Source organism: Ranitomeya variabilis, chromosome 4, assembly GCF_051348905.1.
Source record: "Ranitomeya variabilis isolate aRanVar5 chromosome 4, aRanVar5.hap1, whole genome shotgun sequence".
Lineage (NCBI taxonomy): Eukaryota > Metazoa > Chordata > Amphibia > Anura > Dendrobatidae > Ranitomeya > Ranitomeya variabilis.
Genome location: NC_135235.1, coordinates 261,443,522 through 261,469,133, shown reverse-complemented (window position 1 = coordinate 261,469,133; position 25,612 = coordinate 261,443,522). Strand labels below are relative to the sequence as shown.

Below are 25,612 nucleotides of genomic sequence, written 5' to 3'. Positions count from 1 at the left end.
CATATCAATCCCAACTAAGCTCCATACTTTTCCAGGCACTGATATACTGTTGAGTGGTGGAGCTTCCTTTGTGATTTTGGGATTTATAACAAAACATTTTTGACAGGCTTTCACATACTGGTGAACGTCATTTTTCATTCCCTTCCAGTAAAACCGGTCAGAGATTTTGGCTAAAGTTTTATCTCTGCCAAAATGGCCCCCAGATATTGGGTTGTCATGACAGGCCTTCAGGATATTTGGCAGTCGACTTTTAGTAAGAACCTCCTTTTCCCTATGATAAACAATTCCTCCTTGGGCTCGATATGGCTTTGCTGTTTGTCTAAACTGGGACTTGGCATTTGCACGTTTCTCAGGAGGTAGATCGTAGGTATACTGAGGGTACCTTTGTTCTGTTGCAGTGTAGAATCTCAAAAGCTGGTCATACAATTGATCTTCCATGGTTGTCAAAATTGGAAAAGATTTGGTGTCATAGAGAGCAGAGAGGTGTCATAGAGAACATACAAAACAAGTTATCATTAACTATGCACTGACAGGACAGCGCCATCTACTGTCAGTTCAGATCTGCACACTTTTCAACAAATAAGCAATAGGGTGAGAAAAACAGTGAAGTGATAACATTATGGCCTAGAGAAATACTATAAAAACTATTTTATACCCCCTGGTATAAAGTTTATCCCCCGGGGGTATACTATGGCCTAAGTCAGCTTTTGAATTTTTGTGCTGTTTCCTTCCTCAGTAAAAGGGTTCCCCGGCTTCCCCGCAGTGCTGCGAGGGTGCCCCCATGGTAGATAAACCCATTTTTTAAGCGTATCCAAGGCGTTGCTAGGATAGAATGGCCATGTAAAATCCCATAGCAACCAGTAAAAGGGTTCCCCACCCACCCCGCAGTGCTGTGAGGGTGCCCCCAAGGTAGATTAACCCCTTTTCCAAGCGTATACAAGGCGTTGCTAGGATAAATTGGTCATGTAAAATCCCATAGCAACCAGTAAAAGGGTTCCCCGGCTTCCCCACAGTGCTGCAAGGGTGCCCCCAAGGTAGATAAACCCCTTTTCCAAGCGTATACAAGCCGTTGCTAGGATAAAGTGGTCATGTAAAATCCCATAGCAACCACCTAAGGGGTTAACCACCTATCCTTAAGTGCTGCGAGAGTGCCCCCAAGGTAGATAAACCCCTTTTTCAAGCGTATTCAAGGCGTTGCTAGGATAGAGTGATCATGTAAAATCCCATAGCAACCAGTAAAAGGTTTCCCCACCCACCCGCAGTGCTGCAATGGTGCCCCCAAGATAGATAAACCCCTTTTCCAAGCGTATCCAAGGTGTTGCTAGGATAGAGTGATCATGCTATATCCCATAGCAACCAGTAAAGGGGTTCCCCACCCACCCCTCAGTGCTCGTCAGTGCCCCCTAGGTATACAAAGCCCTTTTCCAAGCATATCCAAGGCGCCAAGACAACGAGCTGGCACGAGCAGGGCTGAAGATTTCATGTCACATGTGACTATAGGGAGGGGGTGGGGCTTAGAAAGGGAGATCCCTGGCGTCACCAGAGGTGGAGGAGCTTGAAAAGGAGCAGTGCCCGATGGGAGGGGGAGCTGTGACCTAGAAGAATGAGCAGCTTTCCCTCAGCTTACCCTGGGGGGTATAATCTGGCCTGGAGGGGTATACTTTGGCCTAGGCTATTTTATACCCCGGGGTATAGTTTGGCCTAGGCCAAAGTATACCCGGGGTATAATCTAGCCTAGGCCACTTTAACCCCGGGTATAGTCTGGCCTGGGGGTATAATCTGGCCTGTTACACCGGCATAAAGTATTCAATCACTTGATGAATATGCAGCATTTTGCTTGTTTAGTATAATACACCCCATAGTCCTCCATATATTATAATGTTCCCCATAGTCCTCCATATAGTATAATCCACTCCCCATGGTCCTCCATATAGTATAATACACTCCCTATAGTCCTCTGTATATTAAAATACACTCCTCAGTCCTCCATATAGTATTATACACTTCCCATAGTCCTCCATGTTGTATACACTCCTCATAATTCTCAATATAGTGTAATGCACTCCTCAGTCCTCCATATAGTATAATACACTTCTCATAGTGTTCCATGTAATATAATGCACCACCATAGTCATCCATGTAGTATAATTCACTTCCCATAGTTCTTCATGTAGTATAATGTATTCCCCATAGTCCTCGATACAGTAAAATGCAGCCACCCCACAGAGTATAATGCAGCCTCGCCATACAAAATATAATGTAAGCCCCCCCATAGAATACAACGCAGCCCTTCCATAGAATATATGGTAGCCCCCTCATAGAATATAATGCAGCTACTCCATAAAATATAATGCAGCCCCCTTATATAGTATAATTTAGCTCCTCCATAGAATACAATGTAGCCTTCCTCAAAGAGAATAATGCAGCCCCATAGAATATAATATACCCCATAGAATATAATACAGCCCCCCAATGAAATAGAATACAGCCTCCCCATAGAATATAATGTACCCCCCATAGTATATAACAGACTGCTCTATAGAATATAATATGCCCCCATAGTATATAACACAGCCTCCTCCATAGAATATAATGTAGCACCTCAAAATACTGTATAGAACGAGGGTAACAGACAGCAAATACAGTGGAATGGAGGCCTAAAATGCCCACATTTTTAGCCCACAGATAGATCTGGCCTCTTACAGAGATACAACAATGTTCAATATGTGAACAAGCAAAAAAAAGGAGGGGGCTCTGGATTGCTTTGGAATAAAATAATCAGGATTAAGATGCCAAAAAAACTCTTCCTAGCCACTGATACCTGGGGCTAGGTCTATATGTAATAGGCAGCAGCAGTAGACAGTAATGGAATGGACCCTCTTGATGTATGCAATGATATCTATATAGCCACATACAGTGCATTCCTTGCACTGATATGTATAGAGCCACATACACTACCCATGCCTACCTAGCACTGCAATCTATATACTCCGTAATTAGTCCTTAGGACTGTTGGTTTAGCTGGATTTGTGTCAAATCTGATGGTATACCCACATTAACTGATAAACCCCCAAATCTGACCGTATCTCGGCAGCAGCTCTCCCTACACTGTCTGAATCAGGAACTGAATGTGATGAGCAGGGCGGCGCCAGGTCTCATAGACCTGATGACGCTGTGTGGCCAGCCAATCACTGCAATGCCCCAACCAAGATAGCTATGACATTAGTGTGTGGCAGACAATCCCTGCATGTTGATTGGCTCTGTAAAGAGTGCCAGTCATGCAGGGCGGGGACTCAATCTCCCACCGGGCAAACCCAGAAATGCTTGTTGCTCGTCGAGTACCGCGAGTACAGTGATTCTCGGGCAAGTAACGAGCAGTACCGGGTATACTCGCTCATCACTATTCCACACTCATTTTCATGCTTTATATCCTCATGGGTTTCAGTGGCGTAGGAAGGGGGGTGCGGGGGGGGCGGGCTGCCCAGGGCGGCACAATGCGGGGGTGCCGGGGGTCCTGATCCGAGGGGCCAGGGAGCCAGTACTGGCCACTCTCCTCTGGTGATGCCAGCCTGATGCTTTCCTGCTGCACCACGTCGCTCAGCCATGTACGCAGGTCCGGAGGGGAGGAGGACGGCGGCGGCTCCTGGCTCTTCTGGAGTTGGGGTGCAGAGAACTGCATGCTGTGCCCCGGCCCCCAAAACCTGGCTGGGCACGATCCTCTCCGGGCTGCACATGGGTCTGAAATGGGTGTGATCGCTGCCGTGTGCCTGGGGGAGGTAGGAGAAGGCGGGCATGGTGCAGGAGGAGCTGTGTGCGACTGTCCCCGGCCCGCACCGTGTATATATACACAGGGGACCTGGAAATAGCCCATGTCATCAGAGGGCACAAATAGCATGGGCACGATCTGCTGCATCACCCACACTGGGGGGAAATACCTGCACTGTGCATCATCAGCTCCATGGTGCCCACACATTCCCCACTAGTGCCCCAAACCTGCAGATAATAGGGCTGTGACGGGCCATACTGCACCCTAGTATTGCCCCTCTGCTTCACATCTGGACCTGCTGGTTGCAGTCCTCTTACTGCCTATGACTGGAATAGTTCAACAAGAATCAGGAATGAAGGCAAAGGTGAGTTTATATTTAAAGGGTTATTCCCAAGAAGAAAGGAAGTCATCCCCTATCTGATCACTGGGGTCTGACTGCTGGGGCCCCTAAGTGATACAAGAGAATGGGGCTGGGAGCTGGGCTCGCCCTGGCTTGAGTGGAGGTGCAGGTGCTCGACCTCCGCTCCATGCGTTGTCTATGGAACTGCTGGAGATAGCCAGACCCTCTACTCGGCTTTAGTCATGGGTCACACCAGTGTATACTCTCTCATCAGAGAGAATCGAGCCAACTCAGATCAGTCAACAACGCACGCTTTTCCAGCATCTCTAGGTGTGTGTGATATCTGTAGTGTGTGTGTGTGTGTGTGTGATATCTGTAGTATGTATGTGTGTGTGATATCTGTAGTGTGTGTGTGTGTGTGTGTGTGTGTGTGTGTGTGTGTGTGGCAGGGGCGTAATTACCACAGTTGCAGCAGTCGCCGCTCCAAGCGGCTCTGGCAGGTCAGGGGCCCGTGTGTCCCCTTGAGCCTGTCTCCCTTGTCCCCTTATGCTTGTGTCCCTTGTCCCCGTGTGCCAGTCTCCCTTTCCCACTTGTCCCTGTGCCCCCTTGTGCTTGTATCCCTTGCCCACTAGTCCCTGTGTGCCCCTTGTGTCAGGCTCCCTTGCCCACTAGTCCCCTTGTGTCAGTCTCCCTTGTCCCCTTGTGTCAGTCTCCCTTGCCCACTAGTCCCCTTGTAACCTTCTCCCCTGCCTCCCCCTCGTCACCATTTGCTCATGTCTTTCTCACTGCCCCTGTATGGAGGGGCTGCATTATACTATGAGGGGGGCTGCGTTGTATTCTATGGGGGTTACATTGAGTTGTATGGCAGGGCTACGGGGGGGCAGGCCCATTTGGAAGTTCGCACCGGGGCCCATAACTTTGTAGTTACGCCACTGACCAGGGGTATTTCAGTTTTTGAATTTCTGGTTTTTGCTTCCCTTTTTCCCAGAGCCATAACGTGTGTTTTTTTTTTTTTTGTCAAAATGGCTGCGTAAAGGCTTTTTTTGGGGGGGACAAGTTTTACTTTTCAACAACACCATTGGTTTTAACATATCATGTACTGGAAAATGGGAAACAAATCCCAAGGGCGGTGAAATTGCACAAAAAAAGTGCAATTCCATTCCCAGTTTGTTTTTTTTTACCATGTTCACCAAATGCTAAAAACTGACTTACCATTATGATTCTTCAGATCATTACAGATTTGTACGTATACACCAAACATGTCTAGGTTCTTTTTTATTTAAGTGGTGAAAAAAAAATCCAAAACTTAGTAAAAATAAAAAGGTGGCGGCATTTCCCGAGACCTGTAACGTCTCCATTTTTAGTGATCTGGGGCTGGGTGCAGGCTTATTTTTTTGTGCGCCAAAACACAACATTGAAGCATAAATTCACAAAAAAGTAGAAGTAAAAATATCTTTTATTTTAACCTTGTAAAAAATACATAAGAACAGTGCCAGGTTTATATTATGACAATCAAATTACAATTAACACAATCAGAGCAAATTTGAATCAAGAGCAAAGGTGCACCCACTAAAATGTGTAGCACCACGGGGTCAGCATGGGTATATAGATGGAGGGTACAGGCTCAATAACAACCAATAAATAAAAACCTAAAGTGCTAGTGCATAAAGTGTCATAATGGTTGTAAATTCCTCACTTATCTACTGCATATAAGTATTACTAATAAGATCACAGTCCGTCAGAATCAACCAGCAATAGAGCCACTACATGTCCCACAAAACAGTGTTCCCATCAGGTCATACTACCCATGTTCCTGTCCATGTGCACACACGCGCCCCAACGCACGTTTCGCCCTCGGCTTCCTCGGGGGGCAACGTCATATTTTTTTGTGCGCCAAGCTGACACTTTTATTGATTTTGGTGTAGATAAGATCTTTTGATCACCCGTTATTGCATTTTATTGCAATCTAGTGGCGACCAAAAAAACCGTAATTCTGGCGTTATAAATTTTTTTTTTTTTCTTGTTATTCCATTTAGCAATTGGGTTAATTCTTTTTATATTGATGGATTGGGCGATTCTGAAAGCGGCCATACCAAATATGTGTAGATTTGATTTTTTTAATTGTTTTATTTTGAATGGGGCGAAAGGAGGTGATTTTAACATATTCACTCACTTACTCACTCACTCACTCACGTGTGACACGTGTGCTATTTGACCAAGAAGAGAGTGATGGGGTGCTACGCCAGATGACCTGGCCTCCTCAGTCACCAGACCTGAACCCAATCGAGATGATTTGGGGTGAGTTGGACCGCAGAGTGAAGGCAAAAGGGCCAATAAGTGCTAAGCATCTCTGGGAACTCCTTCAAGATTGTTGGAAGACCATTCCTGGTGACCCTCTTAAAGCTCATCAAGAGAATGCCAAGAGTGTGCAAAGCAGTCATCAAAGCAAAAGGTGGCTACTTTGAAGAACCTAGAATATAAGACATATTTTCAGTTGTTTCACACTTTTTTGTTAAGTATATAATTCCACATGTGTTAATTCATAGTTTTGGTGCCTTCAGTGTGAATATACAATTTTCATAGTCATGAAAATACACAAAAATCTTCAAATGAAAGGGGGTGTCCAAACTTTTGGTCTGTACTGTGTATGTGTATATAGATATATAGATATATCTATATATATAATTGTCTAAGGGTTTTTCCGTCTGTCTGTCTGTCTGTCTGTCTGTCTGTCCTGGAAATCCCGCGTCTCTGATTGGTCGAGGCCTGGCGGCCTCGACCAATCAGCGACGGGCACAGTATCAACGTAGATGTCATAATGGTTGCCATGGCGATGATGATGTCATAAAGGTTGCCTCGACCAATCAGCGACGGGCACAGTCTGCCGCGAATTCTGGAATCATCATTGTCCATATACTACGGGGACATGCATATCCTAGAATACCCGATGCATTAGAATCGGGCCACAGTCTAGTTTGTGTGTGTATATATATATATATATATATAATTTTTTTTTTTTTTCCCGTCTCCCATGACAGCACACCTGAGAGAGAGGGATCCGCCCAGTCAGGACAGGAAACCTACTGAAATAAAAGGGCGGTACCTCTCCCTCGCTTCAGTTGGGTTTCCTGTCCTGATGGGAACCCCTTGTGCTGAAGAACGGCGGTTCGATTTTATTAACAGAAGATCTTCTTACCCGCTCCTGTCCCGGCACTGGAAGCACAGGCAGGGCGCCTGTATGTCGGCCTTCAGGAGCGGTAGCGCCGTTCGCAGATCCCATAGGGCTCTTGCGCACGTGCGGGCGTCGGTCCGGCACAGTCCGGACTCCTGGGGCCGGTCTCTGTCCGCCACGCCGCTCTCTCCCCCTTAGCTGGGCCACTTCCGGATGCGCGGCTGACGTTGCGCGCAAGGTACGCTGGGAGTGGGCGTGCCCGCGTGACGTCAGACCGGCGCGCCGGATCCAAGATGGCGGCGCCCATGCAGAGAACGCCGGTAACGCCACAGGCTACCCGGCGGTATCCAGGGGAAGGAAAAAGAGCGCAACGGTCACCGGAAGAGGTGGAGAGCACGAGTACCCTTTATTAAGGGAGAAATAACGCTGGAGCAACGCTCATTTCCATACAGCTATTCCAGACATGGAGGATCGTATGGAACTCCAGCAGCAGCCTTTACAGCAGCAGCAGCAGCAGCGTGAGCCCCTGTCAAGTGATACGCCTGCTCACCAGCGTACCAAAAAAGATAGCCGCTCGAGCGCAAGGAGTGGCAAACGCCCTGGTCGGTCGTCTCAGGATTCTACCCCCAGAAGAATCGTTCCACGTGCTCCTAGTCCGCCTCAGATTCCGGTACCGTTTGTGGTCAGCGGGTGGTGAGTGATCTACGTGAATGTCACCCTGGTGGTAATAGGCTACATTTTCTGTTTACTTGGCAGGCGCCGAGGAAGGCTAGCTCCAAGACCAGGAATAAGGAATGTGCCCTCTGTAGAGCTCCGTTGGCAGTCCAGTGGCAGAAAAGTCTTTGCTTAGATTGTATTCAAAAAACCATCCAGGAAGAAACCCCTGACTTTGCCTCTAGTCTAAGGGCAATAATTAGAGCAGAAGTAGAAGGCTCTGTTAAAGCGGCCCTTAAGAAAAAGGGTAGTAGAGACCCAGAACCAGTTTCCGCGTCGGAGGTTTCTCATTCTGAAGAGGAATATCAGGAGGATCCATTGTCTCCCTGCTCCTCCGCCTCTAAGTCCCCTGGCTCCTCTTCAGATAGTGATATTGGGGGGCGTCCATGCTTTCTTACCGAAAACATGGACAAACTGGTTAAAGCCGTTAGAGCTTCTATGGGCCTAAAAGATGAGAAGACAGCCAAATCCCTGGAGGACATTATGTTCGGAGGGTTGGAGGAAAAAAGAAAACGTACGTTTCCCGTTAACTCCAAAATAAAAGCCCTTATTGACAAAGAATGGAAAAAGCCGGAAAAATCGGGTAATCTGCCCTCGGCTTCTAAAAGACGTTACCCCTTTGAGGAAAAAGATTCAGAGACTTGGGATAAAGTGCCTAAAATTGATGGCGCAGTAGCAAAATCTTCTAAAAAGATATCCCTTCCCTTAGAGGACTCTGGGGTATTAAGGGACCCCTTAGATAAAAAGGCGGACGGTTTCTTAAGACACACCTGGGAAGCAACCGCAGGCGCTCTGAAACCTGCAATTGCAGGAACCTGTGTGTCTCGTTCCCTTATTGTTTGGCTACAGCAAATAGAGGAGCAGTTGACATCTAAAGCTCCAAGAGACGAAATTTTATCTAATGTGACTATGGCTAAAGGGGCAGCCGCCTTTATAGCAGATTCATCAGCAGATTCCGTAAGGTTGGCGGCCAGAGCTGCAGGTTTATCCAATGCAGCTAGGCGTGCTCTCTGGTTAAAGGGGTGCCCGGGAGACCTGCCCTCAAAAAACAGACTCTGTTCTATACCTTGTGATGGCCATTTCCTCTTCAGTAAAAAGTTGGAGGACATTCTGGAAAAAGCCGGTGACAGGAAAAAGGGTTTTCCTCGCTTTCCAGTGGACTTTAGAAGGCCTTATTTTCGGAGGGGCAAATTTAGTAGAGGCCGCCCCCCGGGAGACAGAAGGGGCTGGGACTCCAGAGACAAAAGGGGATGTGGATATATGTTTAAAGGTCCCTCAACTTCAACTAAAAAGCCCTCCCAATGACGCCAGGCCAGTAGGGGGGAGGCTTTCATCTTTTTTCCCAGCCTGGGTAAACATCTCCCCCTCTCATTGGGCTCTGATGGTGGTCAAAGACGGCCTAAAAATAGATTTTGTTTATCCACCGCGACAGACTTTTATTTCAACACCCCAAAGAAAAACCCCGGAAGAGCAGCTAGCCTTGGAAACAGAGGTACTAGAGCTGGTTTCAAAACGTGTTTTGATAGAAGTCCCGTGGAAGGAACAGGGAAAAGGTTTTTATTCCCCTCTTTTTTTGATAAAAAAACCAGACGGGTCACTAAGAACTATCGTCAATCTAAAACGCCTCAATCAATCGGTAGTAAACTGTTCCTTCAAAATGGAGTCTGTAAATACAGCGATAAAACTCTTGTTCCCACAGTGCTTCATGGCAGCTATCGATTTAAAAGACGCCTATTATCTCGTCCCAATTCATCAAGATTTTCAAAAATTCCTAAGGGTAGCGGTTTATGTCCAAGGTTGTCTCAGGCACTATCAGTACACTGCCCTCCCGTTCGGCCTGTCAATAGCGCCAAGAATTTTTACCAAGCTGATGTCAGAGGTCATGTCCTTCCTCCGCTCACGGGACGTGGTAATTGTTCCATATCTGGACGACTTCCTGATAATAGGGAACTCAGCGGCGCACTGCCTGTCACAAATAGAAGAGGTTATGACGACACTAGAATTGCTGGGGTGGAAAATAAATCTTGCCAAATCAAGGTTGACGCCGGAGCCGGTTCAGTCCTTTCTAGGCCTGGTTCTGGACTCCGGGCGTCAGCTTTGTCTTCTACCAGAAAACAAGCTGGTCAAAATCCAAAATCTTGTGGAAACAGCAATTCAACACCCTGTAATGACTTTGAGAAAAGCAATGTCCTTGCTGGGCTCTCTGACGTCCTGTATACCCGCAGTAAGATGGGCTCAATTCCACCTAAGATTATTACAGTGGGAGGTCCTGTCGGCGCAAAAACTGTTAAAAGGGCGTTTAGAGGGCAAGCTGTGTCTTTCATTGGGGGTAACGGATTCCCTAAAATGGTGGACCATAAGAAATCATTTAACATCTGGGGTCCAGTGGGTAACTCCGATAGAACAGGTCATCACCACAGACGCAAGCGGTACAGGATGGGGAGCTCATTTAGGGACTCTCTCTGTTCAGGGATCTTGGTCCCATCTAGAGTCACAACAAGCGTCAAATTTAAGGGAATTATGGGCAGTAGAAAGAGCTGTGAAACACTTCCTTCCCATCATTCAGGGCCACCATACCAGGGTCATGTCGGACAATCGCGCAGTGGTGGCATATATCAACCACCAAGGGGGGACGAGATCCCCTTCCCTAATGAAGTCAGCGTCTGTCCTCCTACAAATAGCAGAACACCACCTGCTATCCCTCTCTGCTCTTCACATAAGGGGAATCGAGAATTCGAGAGCAGACTACCTAAGTCGCAAGACACTGAGGCAGGGGGAGTGGTCTTTAAATCCCCGGGTCTTTCAAGAGATAGTGCAGGCCTGGGGCTTACCTGTGATAGATTTGTTTGCCACTCTAAACAACAGGAAGGTAGACAGGTTCTGTTCACTAGACCCGAGGGAGAATCCCTTCGCAGTAGATGCCCTGCAGATTCAATGGGATTTCAGTCTCGCGTATGTGTTTCCACCAATAGCAATGATACCAGCAGTAGTGAGGAAAATCAGAATGGAGCAAGCGAGAGTAATATTGATTGCTCCATTTTGGCCGAAAAGACCTTGGTTCTCCCTCCTGAGACAAATGTCTATAACCGATCCGTGGATCCTACCAGAGATTCCGGACCTACTAACCCAGGGCCCAATATGCCACTCTCAGGTGAAGGGCTTCCATCTTGCAGCCTGGAATTTGAGAGGGCATTACTGAGTAGGCGGGGGTTTTCGCCGGGGTTAGTTTCCACCTTATTAAAAAGTAGAAAACCAGTAACATCTAGAATTTATGGTAGAACGTGGAAAAAGTTTCTGGATTTTTCGGGGCAACCTTTGGGGGACAAGGCTCCTGTGGGTACCATCTTGGAATTTTTACAAGCGGGTTTACAACTGGGGTTGGCAACCAATACACTCAAGGTCCAGGTGTCGGCATTAGGTGCCTTATATAATTGCAATCTTGCCTCCAATAGATGGGTGTCCCGCTTTATTAAATCCTGTAGTAGGTCTAGACCGATAAAAATTCAGAGACTTCCCCCGTGGGATTTAAATCTGGTATTAAATGCTCTAACCAATAGTCCATTTGAACCCCTGCAGGAATCATCATTAAAGATACTCACTCTTAAAACGGTACTCCTGGTTGCGTTAACATCAGCCCGTAGGGTGAGTGATTTACAGGCCCTGTCCGTCTCCCCTCCTTACACGCAAATTTTTGATGACAGGGTAGTACTCAGACCAGATCCGGCATACCTTCCAAAGGTTGTACTTAAATTTCATAGAAGTCAAGAGATTGTGTTGCCCTCCTTTTGTAATAATCCTAGGAACCCAGGGGAGGCAAAATTTCATACACTGGATGTGAGGAGGGCTATTGTGCAGTACATATCCTTGACTAATCAGTGGAGAAAAGATCAATCCCTTTTCGTAGCCTTCCAGGGTAGTAGGAAAGGATATGGGGTATCCAAGGGTACTATTGCTAGGTGGATTAGGGAGGCTATTTCATTATCCTATGCTTCCTGTGGCGCCCCGATCCCTGATGGCATCAAGGCTCACTCCACCAGGGCCGTGTCTACTTCCTGGGCTGAAAAAGCAGAGGTATCGATAGATCAAATTTGTAAAGCCGCTACCTGGTCCTCTCCGTCTACCTTCTTTAGACACTACCGGCTAGATCTATCCTCCTCGTCTGACCTTACCTTTGGTAGAAGGGTGCTACAAGCGGTGGTCCCTCCCTAAGGTGGTTCTTTCTCCAAAAATCTCTCATGTGTGCTGTCATGGGAGACGGGAAAACACCAAGGTTACTTACCGGTAGCCGGTTTTTCCGGAGCCCATGACAGCACCTGTATATTCCCTCCCTTCTTTTTTCACCCTTTGGTGCGCACTTTTTAGCTGGGTGTATTTTGTTATATTTATAATGTGGTGATGGATTACCATGTACTAACCAAAAGGGCCTCTCATGCTCTGGAAAACCAACTGAAGCGAGGGAGAGGTACCGCCCTTTTATTTCAGTAGGTTTCCTGTCCTGACTGGGCGGATCCCTCTCTCAGGTGTGCTGTCATGGGCTCCGGAAAAACCGGCTACCGGTAAGTAACCTTGGTGTTTTTTTTAAACTGTTTGCATTCTTCAATAATTTCCATTGAGAGACTAGAAACTGCAGTACTCTGATCGGCTCTGCTACACACAGGTGATGATCAGATCGCCTGTGTGTAGCAGAAAGGCGCAATTGCTATAAGCGCCGACCACAGGGTGCGTTCATGGCAATTTTGCAATGACAACCATAGAGGTCTGCTGCAGACCTCTGGTTGTCATGCCGACCCATCGGTGTCCCCGATGGGCAGGATTAGAAACGCGCTTCTGGTATGCACGGGTTAAATGAGACAGATTGCTGTTTATAGCAAAAATCAAGATGTCCTGTGAGTGCCATCCACGGCTGATTTTCACAGTAGTATTGTCAAGACAAGCATAGGGGTCTTCAGCAGACCGCTCGCAGGCATGGCAGCACATTGGCACCCTAAGATCAAGTCCTAGGCATGCCAATGGGCACCTGGAATGACACATCTCCCTGCTTGAGCGCGTTAAATTACACTGTCAGAGATTAATAGTGGCATTTTAGATGTTAACTGTGGGTAGAGCTCCACCCTACCCCACCTGTGGCTGTTAGAAGCAGATGATGGCTACTTCATACTTCAGCCATCATCAGCTGAGAAAATTTTCGGCTCAGCGTGCAAGCCCAAATCAAAGTCAAAGAGCCAGTATAGGATGTATCAGTTAACCCTTTGGAGTGACTAACAGCAGTGTGGTTGTTTAATAATAAAATTAATAAGTAAAAATAAAAATTGAGCAAGAATTATGCACACGATTGTTGTGAACTCTATTTTTGGGCTCCCTCTAGTGGTCACAAGCGGTACTGTGTAGTGTTGTCTTTCTGCAGGTTGGCAGCATCAGCTGGTTCGTTATCCTTGGCTGGTTTCCTATTTAGCTCACCTGGATACTCAGTTCCTTGCCTGCTATCAATGTATTCAGTGCTGTTCAGATTCCTTGTGACTACCTTGCTCCCAGTCTCTCCAAGACAAGCTAAGTTTTTGTTTGTTCATTTTTTGATTATCAGCATTCATCATGTTTCTTGTCCAGCTTGCTAAAATGTGATTTCCTCGCTTGCTGGTTGCTCTAGGGGACTGAGTTTCTCCCCCCCCCCCCCCCACACCGTTAGTTGGTGCGGGGGTTTTGGAAATCTCAGTGTGGATATTTTGTAAGGGTTTTTTACTGACCGCACAGACCCCTTTTCTATTTTCTGCTATCTAGTATTAGTGGGCCTCATTTGCTGAATCTGCTTTCACCCCTGTGTATGTGCCTTCCTCTTACCTCACCGTTATTATTTGTTGGTGGCTTCTATATCTTTGGGGAGTATTCTCTGGAGGCAAGTGAGGTCTTTCTCTCTCTCTCTAGAGGTAGTTAGTTCCTCAGGCTGGCTCGAGACGTCTAGGATTTTAGGCACGTTCACCGGCTACTTCCAGTGTGTTTGGATAGGTTCAGATTTGCGGTCAGTCCAGTTTGCCACCTCCCTAGAGCTTGTCCTATGTTTGTTACTTAGCTGGAGTAATTTGTGATCCTCAACCACTAAGGATCATAACACAATGTACAGTATGTGTGGTCTTTATGCATCCAGACTACTTCTGTCTTCAAAACACAAAAATAAAGTTACACATAAATGAGTAAAAAACATGAACTTTAGGTGACAGAAGGAATACAAATATCCTTGTGGGACACAATAGTGCAATCAATACCGCAAGCAGACAAGGAAAATTTGGCAGTCAAATATATATATATATATATATATATATATATAGTGATATTTGAGCTAAAATTGATATCCAAGAAATTACATAACCGTGATGTTCCCCATCCCAGTCTGGATAGTGCAGCTGAGCGAGAAGCTGGAGGAATTGTTGAGAAAACAAATTGTTGAACAACAAGGTATGTTTCCTAAAAATATTTTGCCCAGATCGACAGCAGTTGCCCAGCAGTTGAGATTTTCCCGAGACTCATCATCGACGACTTTCGGAAGATCTTTCCTCAACGTAGACACAATAACCTCAATTTTGAACAAAGACGGGCTTTAAAAGAATTACAATTATTTGATGTGGTCTACAAGGCAGCTGACAAATGGGAAAACATTGTGGTCTGGCCAGTCACCAAATATGAAAAAAAGGCATTTAAACTGGTTGAAGGATAAGCATACACACTAGAAATTATCTTTCTCTCCCCTTGCCTCCTTCTCTGCTCAGCTGCACTCCATCCTGGATGTAGCATTGGAAAGGGACATCATTATTAAACAGGTTATTGAAGGTCTCATGGTTAAGTACCCCAAGATACCTACCTTCAACTTACTCCCTAAGATCCACAAGAATCCCGTAAACCCTTCTGGCCGGCCAATAATGTCAGATATAGATGGTCTATGCGATCTTGTGGGAAAATGTATCGATTATTATTTAAAACCACTAGTAGAGATGCTGCCATCATTTTGTCAAAAACACTACGGACATGTTAAGGAGGGTCCACGGAATTTTTGTGGAATTTGATGCTTTTGGTTAATGTGGACATTACATTCCTCTATACGTGTATTGATCACGAAAATGGTCTCAATGCTGTCCGATTCTTCCAGGGGACTTCCATCTGGGATGGCCATACTATTGGGTTGGTTCTTGAGCTGCTCCTGTTCATCCTTACTCAAAATTTCTTTGTCTTTAAGGATAATTTCGGCTTGTGCGCTCGTGTATGCTAACCTCTTCCTAGGGTACTGGGAGCAGGGCTTGTTTGGTGACTCAGGGGCCCAGGCCATAAGCCATGTGCAGTACTGGCTAAGATATATTGATGATTTGTTGATTATTCGGCAGGAATGAAAAGAAACCATTATGGACAAATAAGACACTACAAAATTTAATTAGACTAAAACAAAGGGCATTCAAAATCCTGAAGGCTGAGAATATAGAAATAGCATTTTAGGAGTATAAAGATCTAAGTAAAAAAAAAATGCAAAAAATAAATCAAGCTAGCAAGGTTATCCATACAGAAGCAAATTGCCAGTGCCATTAAAATAAATGCCCAAAAGAAAAAAAGATGGTATAGGCCCCTTAAAAGACTATAATAGCACGATACTAATAGAGGACAAAGAAAAGGCTGAGATATTAAACAGGCACTTTTCATCCGTGTTCACCAATGAACTAACTGTTCCAGGGATTATTCAACAAGGCAAAAGTCAAAGTTGACCACATGATATCATTAGTCTAACAAAAAAAGTACGCCTGCATCTGAGCAGATTAAACATTGACAAATCCCCCGGCCCAGATGGCTTTCATCCATGGATACTGAGGGAATTGAGTTCAGTAATTGACAGACCACTGTATCTCATATTCTTAGACTCTCTTGTAACAGGGGTGGAGCCACAGGATTGAGGGATGGCTCACGTGGTACCAATATTTAAGAAAGGTAAGAATATATATTGTAAGTAAGAATATATATTGTAGATAATATAATAACTGACAACTAGCATGGATTCATGAAATTCATGAAATATAGGTTGTGTCTAACTAACATGTTGGGTTTCTATGAGGAGGTAAGTGCAAATCTGGATGTTAGTAATGCAGCTGATGTAATTTATCTAGATTTTGCAAAGGCATTTGATACTGTACCATATAACAGCCTTATGCTGAAGCTACACGGGCAAAGACTGGGGAAAACTATATGTAGATGGGTAAGGAATTGGCTAAATGACAGGAAACAATGGTACATTTTCTAAATCGGCTATGTCAGCCGTGGGGGCCACAAGGATCTGTACTGGGGAGCAGTGGGGACCGCAGGGATCTGTGCTTGGACCAACTCTTTTAACCTTTTTATTAATGACCTTTAAAGTGTCAGTCTTTGCTGACCACATTAAACTTTGCAGGATACTAAAATCTGACCTTCATATTACAATTTTGAAAAACGATCTAGCTAAAATGTCTGAATGGGCAAACACTTGGCGAATGAGATTTAATGTAGATAAATTTAGAGTAATGCACCTGGAAAGGAGTAATCCTATTGCTGCATATACACTATATGGGACCATACTTGGGACTACAGAACAAGAGAAGGACTTGAGTATTCTGGTTACAAGTAAGATGAGCAGCAGTATTCAATGTCAAGCAGCAATCATAAAAGCAAACAGGATTTTAGGGTGTATAAAAAGAGAGATAAAATCCTGCAATCCCAACGTATTGCTACCCCATTATATATTGCTTGTGAAGCCACATCCACGTCCAGAATATGGGATCCAGTTTTGGGCCCCTTATTTAAAAAAGGACATTCAGAAATCAGAGTTAGTTCAAAGGTGGCAACTAGACTATTACAAGGGATGGAGACCTCTCATATGAGGAGGTTGGAAAAGTTAGGTTTGTTTAGCTTAGAAACAAGACGCCTCAGAGGGGACTAGCACAGAACTTTTAGCTTCCAAAGAAGACAGAAGGTGGAAGAAAGGCGATTCTGACAGCTAAATAAGAAAGGGTTCTTTACAGTTAGAGCAGTCAGAATGTGGAATAGTGACCACAAGCGGTAGTATTGGCAGACACCATAACAACAGCTTTTATACAAGGGCCAGATGATTTCCTCAGTACACAAAACATTGTGGGTTATTGAAAGAGTACATCTGTAAATGCATCATTAGATGCAGAATCTGCTTATGATCCGTCAACTAAAATGGTCATCACAGTTGGTCAATTCCTCAGGATGAAGTGGATTTGCTCATCTGAGGCCAATTTTGAAACACAGGCAAGGGATCTGTCTGATAGATTCTCTGAAAGGGGGTATAGTAAAAGTTCCATAAAAAAAGGCGTATAAAAGGGCAAAGCTAGCTTTGCACAACCAACTGCTTAATTAAAAAAGAAATGAGATATGGGAGATGGACACTTATGATTCATCTCTACATACAATCAGTATTGGGGCACCATGAGATCTATATTAGAAAAACATTGGTCTGTTCTACATACGGAACCTTCCCCAAGTTCATATTTATCAAAATTCCCACTGATGACTCCAAAACGGTGTAAAGACATGAGGGTCATCTTGGTGAAAAGTCAGTATATCCCACCAAAATCAAACCCCTTTGGATCGAAAGGACCCACGAATGGCTGTTTTCCATACTGACACTGTCTGACCTGCACCAATGTCTCTCACAGTTCCACGTTATCCTCTGCCTCTGGGGAACGTGAATACACTATCAAACACTATCAAGCACATCCTGGGATATGAGATAAATTACATAAGAAAATGTGGGGGTACTTCCCTCATGTCAAGGTGTTCTGGTTCAAAAGTTAAAATTCTCAAAAGGATCTGGCTGAAGAAATAGAATTTTTAGGTGATTACAGACCATAATGACAACAACATGTCTTTGACAATTTCTGGGAATTGTAGGAACTGACGATTAGCCATAAGAATATAGACAGATGATAACTGGAACATAGGCCATTATTGCATAATACTATTTTCTTCTATTTTATTCAGAATAGAAATTAACCACTTCTTTCACGACTCCCCTCTTTTTATCATCTGGTCTGCCTTGCCCTAGCTAATCGCTTCCTGTTACTCAGGTCTGTGAGATAACCCTACTTCACAAAATACGCGGCTTATCCTATGTATATCATGGGATACCAGTCTTGCTGCGTATCCATTCAGATTATACTTGTGGGTCAGACCTTCTGTTCCTTCTAACCCTATTTCTATCAAGGAATTATTATGAGGGGATCATATACCGTAGATATATTTTAGGGCATAATATAATATAGACATTTTTATCAATATATTAAAATGTGTTAGAAAATAAAATATAGTTTCTATTTGTTAGTATAATTCATAGAGTTCATATTGTCAATGAGTCTTTGAAAGTTCTTTGTTTTTTATCAGAACATTGGTCTTCTGCAATACAATCAGCCAAATCTACTGATGTTTGCTTGTTGCAGAATATGTATTCACGTTGGAGTGCAATTATCAAAGTAGTCATCCCTTGGGTCTGCTTGATCTCAGAGTCAGTATCGATTTTAGCTTTAAGTTTACCTGGAAAACATTTGCAATTAGAACTGAAAATTTTCCTTAAAAGCATAACAAATAACTTTATCATCACTGCAATGATTAGTATCACTAAAATTGCTTGAATTAGGAAATGAATTACACCCAATATCCATCCACCTATTCCTTTACTCAAAATAATCAGAAATATGACCCCGAGATTACAGGGTCTAGGAGAGGGGAAAAAGACAAGAAACAGGGCGCAGATCTAAGGGCAGATTATTTAGTTCAACTCAATATTCAAAGGCTAAATTGCTCACCTTTGGCCTGTATTATAGCGTATCGACCTTTGTGGTCTGAATGAGATGCCGTGTCTCCCTGATATGCAGCTATAGTCTGGATACAACGGATCTCTCAGCCAGGAGACCGTGGAGTGAAGTTCAGGAAAAAAGGGTTCATCCAGTCTGTTCAGCTCTATATGTTATATTGTTATTAATTTTAAATAAATTACTGAAGATTTGTAATACCTCTGCCAGGTGCCTGTTACCTGGGAGCGCTGAACAGACTGGATGAACCCTTTTTTTTCTGAGCTTTAAACAAATTCAAGGGATTTAACCATGAAAGCCATTCAGGGAGGGGTAAATCATCCAGTGAATTAGCTTTCCGCGCCCCGTCCTTTATCACTTCAGCTTGTTCTATATCATGGGTAACTCTCATTAGACCTGAAGGATCTATATAGTGGCAACTATAAAAATGTCACCTAGTCTATGCATACCAACACATATTCATAGATGCCCAGCTTTAGAAGCTGTATGAAATTAATTTGAGGTAGCTGACACAGCTACAATGGTCAGGCGGTGCATTTTTTTTCCCACATTTAGGCATACACAGATTACTCATCCCTATACTTATCTAGCAGCAGCACAATGGAATTCTGGGGTCACCCAATTAGCTTTTACCTGACTTACCATTGTGTCCTTAGACTGATGCGTCAGTCCATGAGAAAGGGCACACATAATGAAGAATAGTGCCCTAGGCAGGCAGTACTTAAGGTACCGTCACATTAAGCGACGCTGCAGCGATAGCGACAGCGATGCCGATCGCTGCAGCGTCGCTGTTTGGTCGCTGGAGAGCTGTCACACAGACCGCTCTCCAGCAACCAACGATGCCGAGGTCCCCGGGTAACCAGGGTAAGCATCGGGTTGCTAAGCGCAGGACCGCGCTTAGTAACCCGATGTTTACCCTGGTTACCAGCGTAAAAGTTAAAAAAACAAACAGCACATACTCACCAGCGCGTCCCCCAGCCTCTGCTTCCTGACACTGACTGACTGAGCTCCGGCCCTAACAGCACAGCGGTGACGTCACCGCTGTGCTTTCACTTTCAGTTTAGGGCCGGCGCTCAGTCAGTGTCAGGAAGCAGAGGCTGGGGGACGCGCTGGTGAGTATGTGCTGTTTGTTTTTTTAACTTTTACGCTGGTAACCAGGGTAAACATCGGGTTACTAAGCGCGGCCCTGCGCTTAGTAACCCGATGTTTACCCTGGTTACCAGTGTAAAATATCGCTGGTATCCTTGCTTTTGCTGTCAAACACAGCGATACACGGCGACCTAGCGACCAAATAAAGTGCAGACCTTCTAGCAGCGACCAGCAATTTCACAGCGGGATCCAGATCGCTGCTGCGTGTCAAATACAGCGATATCGCAATCCAGGTCGCTGCAACGTCACGGATCGCTGGCGATATCGCCTAGTGTGACGGTACCTTTACTGTCCACTCTCCTCAGTCCATCCTCTTCTTTAGCACCTGATGCTTTTGCCATTCTTCTTTATCCGGTGCAGAGGCCTGATCTTGCAGACTCTGGAGTAGTCGTAGGTCCATCCCCCCCTGACACCTGCACAGTGTATATTTATGTATTGAAATCAACAACATGTCTTTAACAATTTCTGGGAATTGTAGGAACTGACCATTAGCCATAAGAATATCGGCATGTAGACAGATGATAACTGGAACATAGGCCATGATTGCATAATACTATTTTCTTCTATTTTATTCAGAATAGAAATTAACCACTTCTTTCGCAGGGTATACGTGGGGGCAATATCACATAGATTTTGCCTCAAAGAGAAACTAAATGGATTGCTGGATTGGGAAACATGACCCCTAATGCATTAAATGAATCCTTGAGCTTCACCTCCTTCCTTTAAAACATGTAATATTCTTTTTAAATAATGACTGTCGGTTGCAACGTTTGTGTTTTTTATTTTTAACATTTTTTATATTTTAATTATCTGATGTCATTGGCTCTCTTTTCTTATACAGTTCAAGCACCTTCCTATCTACTAATTCCACTCCTTGAATGCCTGGACTGATTTTGGACCATCCCTGATGACGCAACATCTATTTGATTGCCTTTTGAATGTCTTACTACTTTGTTAGTATACATATTAATGATTTGTGGAAATTATGTGAGGTTATGTTGTGCCTCCTGTTTTTTCCCCGTGGTGTGTACACCTCTGTGCACCCCCCACCCCCACACTGTCCCTGGTATCTGTATGGGTATCTGCACATTACAGGGACTGTGCCTCCACTTCCCAGCTATACGCGGCCCCCCTTGATTGCCCTGGACTGTGCAGGACGTATGCATGGCAATGTGCTGATATACCAGTCCATCATTGGTCCACCATGACCATATGGCTACAGGTCCTGGCAGATAAAAACGTGTTAGGGCTCTCTCTAGGTCCAGTATATATTGCTAATCAGTGCTTCTGTTTTCAGGCAAGGTTTTAATTTGCACTACTTTCCTCTTTATGTTTTCCTCTCCTCTACAGCCCATTTTTCTGACCTCCCTGAGATTGCATATGCTTTCTCACCTCTACATGCTCTGGAGATCTGTTTTCCATCACACTCCTTGCTGGTTTCGCACTGAGAGAAGGGTGTGGAGAGCACTGGGAGCTTTCAGACCTAGAAACAGGAGTTTTGACAGATTTGCAATATTTTTGAAAAATGGAAAATTTGTAATAAAGACTATTGAGAAAGTTGCTTAGCTTTGCATTTTGAAAGCCAATGCATCCTAAAAAATAGTCTTTGTGAAGGTGTACATAGGCTTTTTGTAAAAAAAAAAAATATATATATCATTGCTCTGGGACTTTATATTTTAGAGTTATGATTTGTTTGTGGATGATCAGTTGTCCTGATCATCACGCACTGCCAGTAAATGTTGACAATAACTTAATTAACCCCTTAACAACTGCCGATACACCTTTAACAGTGGAAGTTAAGGGTACTTAAACCACAGCGCCGTTAATTAACGGCGATGTGGAAAAAGTGTATAGCGCCCCCCAGAGTCGGATTTTCTCCGGGGTCTCGGTTGCTGGGGTAGCCGAGACCCAGAGAACATGATTCGGGTTTTTACCGACCCCGGGATGCGATCGCCGGTATTAACCGTTTACCGGCGACCGCAAAAAAAGCGCGATTTTCCAATTAATTTCTGTCCTCCAATGTGATCAAACATCAGAGGACAGAGAAATGGGGTCGCCGATCCCTCCCCGGTAAAAAAAAAAAAATGGTTTTGTAAATATTGTTGCAAAAATGAGAAATCACTGGTCAACTTTTAACCCTTATAACTTCCTAACAAAAAAAAATTGTTTCCCAAATTGTGCTGATGTAAAGCAGACATGTGGGAAATGTTATTTATTAACTATTTTGTGTGACATATCTCTCTTATTTAAGGGCATAAAAATTCAAAGATTAAAAATTCCAAAGATTTTCGCCATATTTCTGTTTTTTTATCATAAATAAATGCAATATCGAATAAATGTTACCACTAACATGAAGTACTATATGTCACGAAAGAAACAAACTAAGAATCATCGGGATCCGTTAAAGCGTTCCAGAGTTATAATGTCATGAAGTGACCGTGGTCAGAATTGTAAAAATTGGCCTGGTCATTAAGCTGCACATTGGCTCCGTCACTAAGGGGTTAAACAAAAAACATTGTTCATTCTATAGACAAAGAAGTCATGAGGAATCATATGATTACATGATGTGACTTCATCCATTTTTAATATTTAGTGTCTGAGGCATTTTATGAACTATGCAAAAAACATCTTGTATTTATTTTATGTATGAAGAGGTTCTTGTATTTACTGGGGTATTGGGGAACAATGCTGAGGTAGTGGGGTGGTCATGTGTTGTAGAAGGTTTCAACAACGGGTTGGTGATGTTCTTTTATTATTGTAGGTCATCCGTGATTGGTGTTAAAAAGACAAGGTAAAATTGTGGTTATTTGAGAAAAATTAAATACAAACTTAGATGGACCCTAACATGAAATGTGTAGAAACTACATCTTGTCCTACAAAGACGACATTTTTAAGAATTGATAGAAAAAAAAAATTAAAAAAGTCAATAGCTCTATAGTGCTAAAAGTGAAATGTATTTAAAACTTGCAGGATTATTTTCTGTTTCTTTTTGTTAGATGTTGTTTTATTTGTTATTCATATTTCCAGTACTGTAGGAATATACATCACTCTATAAAAGATGTGGTGCTTGAGTAGGGGTCCAGACTGTAAATTGTGCAGTGAACGAAGAAAACGTTTTAACAAAAATCCAACATTTTTTAACGTTTAGTTCCCTATATCTGGACCTTCATATGATATAGCGCTATACCACAGCGGCAGAGGTCACATTTCCGCTGCGCTACCACTCTGCAATTCTTCTTTTTACATAAACTGCAGTCATAAATGTTAAAAAATTTTGAATTGCCGTTAAAAACTTTTGCTAGTTCACTGCAAAATTGAGTGCCGAGTTTCTCTCTAGTTGCTTTTTACATAAATTTTATATTCATATTTTTATTATTATTATTGTTATTATTATTTGAGGACTTTTTGGTATACTGGGTGATTGTATGTCATCCTATTTATTTATTTCTGTCTGGTCCAAAGGAGGCTCAGATCCTGATTTGGCTTCATACTTTCCCTAGTGACCTATTAGGAAAATGTAAGTCATGGGTTGCTAAAGAGTAAAAAAATTCTCCATGTGAATTTATGATCACCTGAATTTTCTTCGTAGATTGATTCCTGCTTATTATATAAAGACCTCGAGCACCGGTGGAGAAGTCACCTCATCTGTGATACAAGATTACACGATGGCTTCCAGTCCCACTAAGTTCTATCTTGAAGATGACTTTGATTCCAAACAATTTCTGGAACAATATTTTTCAGATAATCCTAAGACAAACTTGAGTGCTGATTTCTTGGAATTTCCTTTGAAAAATCTTACAAAAACTTTCAGTGAGGGTATGTATCTTTTTTATTGTATAGTTATTTGGTTTTAATTAATTGGAATAAGTTACCGTATATACTCGAGTATAAGCCGAGATTTTCAGCCCACTTTTTTGGGCTGAAAGTGACCCTCTCGGCCTATACTCGAGTCATTGGCAGCGGGGGGGTTGGCGGTTTGAGGGGGAGCGGCGCGGTGACATACTCACCTGTTCCTAGCTCGGTCCCTGCATGTCCGATGGTCTCTGGAAGCCGGCGGTATCTTCCTGTGTTCAGCGGTCACGTGAACACATCACATGACCGCTGAACACAGGAAGATGCTCCCGGAGACCATCTGACAGTGAGACGCTGCCAGGGACCGTCCGGGAGCAGGTGAGTATATCGGGGGAGGTGAGCAGTGCGTGATAGTCACCTTCCTCGTTCCATCGCTGCGCGCCGCTCTCTCTTCCATCCTCTGCACCATTCAGATCAGAGGGCGCGATGACGCGATTAGTGTGCGCGCCGCCCTCTGCCTGAACAGTCAGTGCGGAGGATGGAAGACAGAGCAGTGCCTGGAACGAGGAAGGTGACTATCGCAAGTGCCGGGGCCGGAGCGAAGAGAGGTGAGTATGTGATTTTTTTTTTTTTTTTTTATTATTTTAATTGCAGCAACAGCATATGGGGCCACAATGTTTGGAGCTTCTATGGGGCCACAATGTTTGCAGCTTCTATGGGGCCACAATGTTTGGAGCTTCTATGGGGCCACAATGTTTGGAGCATCTATGGGGCCACAATGTTTGCAGCTTCTATGGGGCCACAATGTTTGGAGCTTCTATGGGGCCACAATGTTTGCAGCATCTATGGGGCCACAATGTTTGGAGCTTCTATGGGGCCACAATGTTTGGAGCTTCTATGGGGCCACAATGTATGGGGCATAATGTGTGGATCATCTTATGGGGCCATCAACCTTTATGCAGCATTGTATGGGGCACAGGGGCAGACACAGACAGTTTGGGGCCCCTGTGCAGGAAATGTGTCTGGGCCCCCCCTCCTATAAAGGCGACAAAGATATATATATATATATATCTACACACACATACATGTATATATATTAAATAGTCTCCTTTATTATGTATATTGCCGTCCCTTATTATACAGTGCCCTCTCCTATTATGTACTGCACCGTCCCTTACATATTGGATTTTATAGAGCCCTGTGTTTTTATTACATACCGTCCTGTCTTGTTAGCTGTAAAATGCGATGATGGCTGATGGAGCATAAGAAAGCTTCTTTTCTAAAGGAGGAGCTGATGGACTGGTAGTCTGGTCACCGGCTCCTCCATCAGTAGTCATTTTATATCTAACAAGAGAGGGGACTATGTAATAAAAGAAGGCGCTGTGAATAACAAAAATATCAAGAATACACTATGTAAGAGACTGCACTGTACATAACAGCAGAGGAAGCTATATAATAAAAGAGGGCATCATACATAGCTAGAGAGGATGGTACGTAATAAGGGACGCTGTTATACATAACAAAAGAGGAAACTATGTAACTAAGGATGGTTTTATACATAATGAGTACACTATACACTAAGGGACTGTGCTAAAGATAAGTGAGTACACTATATACTAAGGGACTGTGCTATACATAATAAGTGAGTACACTTTATACTAAGGGACTGTGTTAGACATAATAATTATCGATAATAACGTCTTCCTCCACCTCCCCCTGTTCCTAAATCCATTATAAATCCCCCTTCCTCCCATCCCAATCCCCCTTCCTCTCACCCCAATCCCTCACATCCCTCATTGTCCTCCTCCCCCGCATGCCATTATTGCCCTCTTCCCCACCTCCTT

General features: G+C 44.0%; 1 protein-coding gene across 1 annotated transcript in view; it reads left to right on the top strand.

Moving 5' to 3' along the window:
* Positions 1–25,612, top strand: part of LOC143764277 (nicotinamide N-methyltransferase-like) — a 44,480-nt gene that overhangs the window by 8,395 nt on the left and 10,473 nt on the right. Inside the window, exon 2 of the mRNA XM_077249709.1 lies at positions 23,566–23,792. Coding sequence (XP_077105824.1) covers positions 23,642–23,792 — 151 coding nt within the window. The 5' untranslated portion in view covers positions 23,566–23,641. The remainder of the gene's footprint in view (positions 1–23,565; positions 23,793–25,612) is intronic.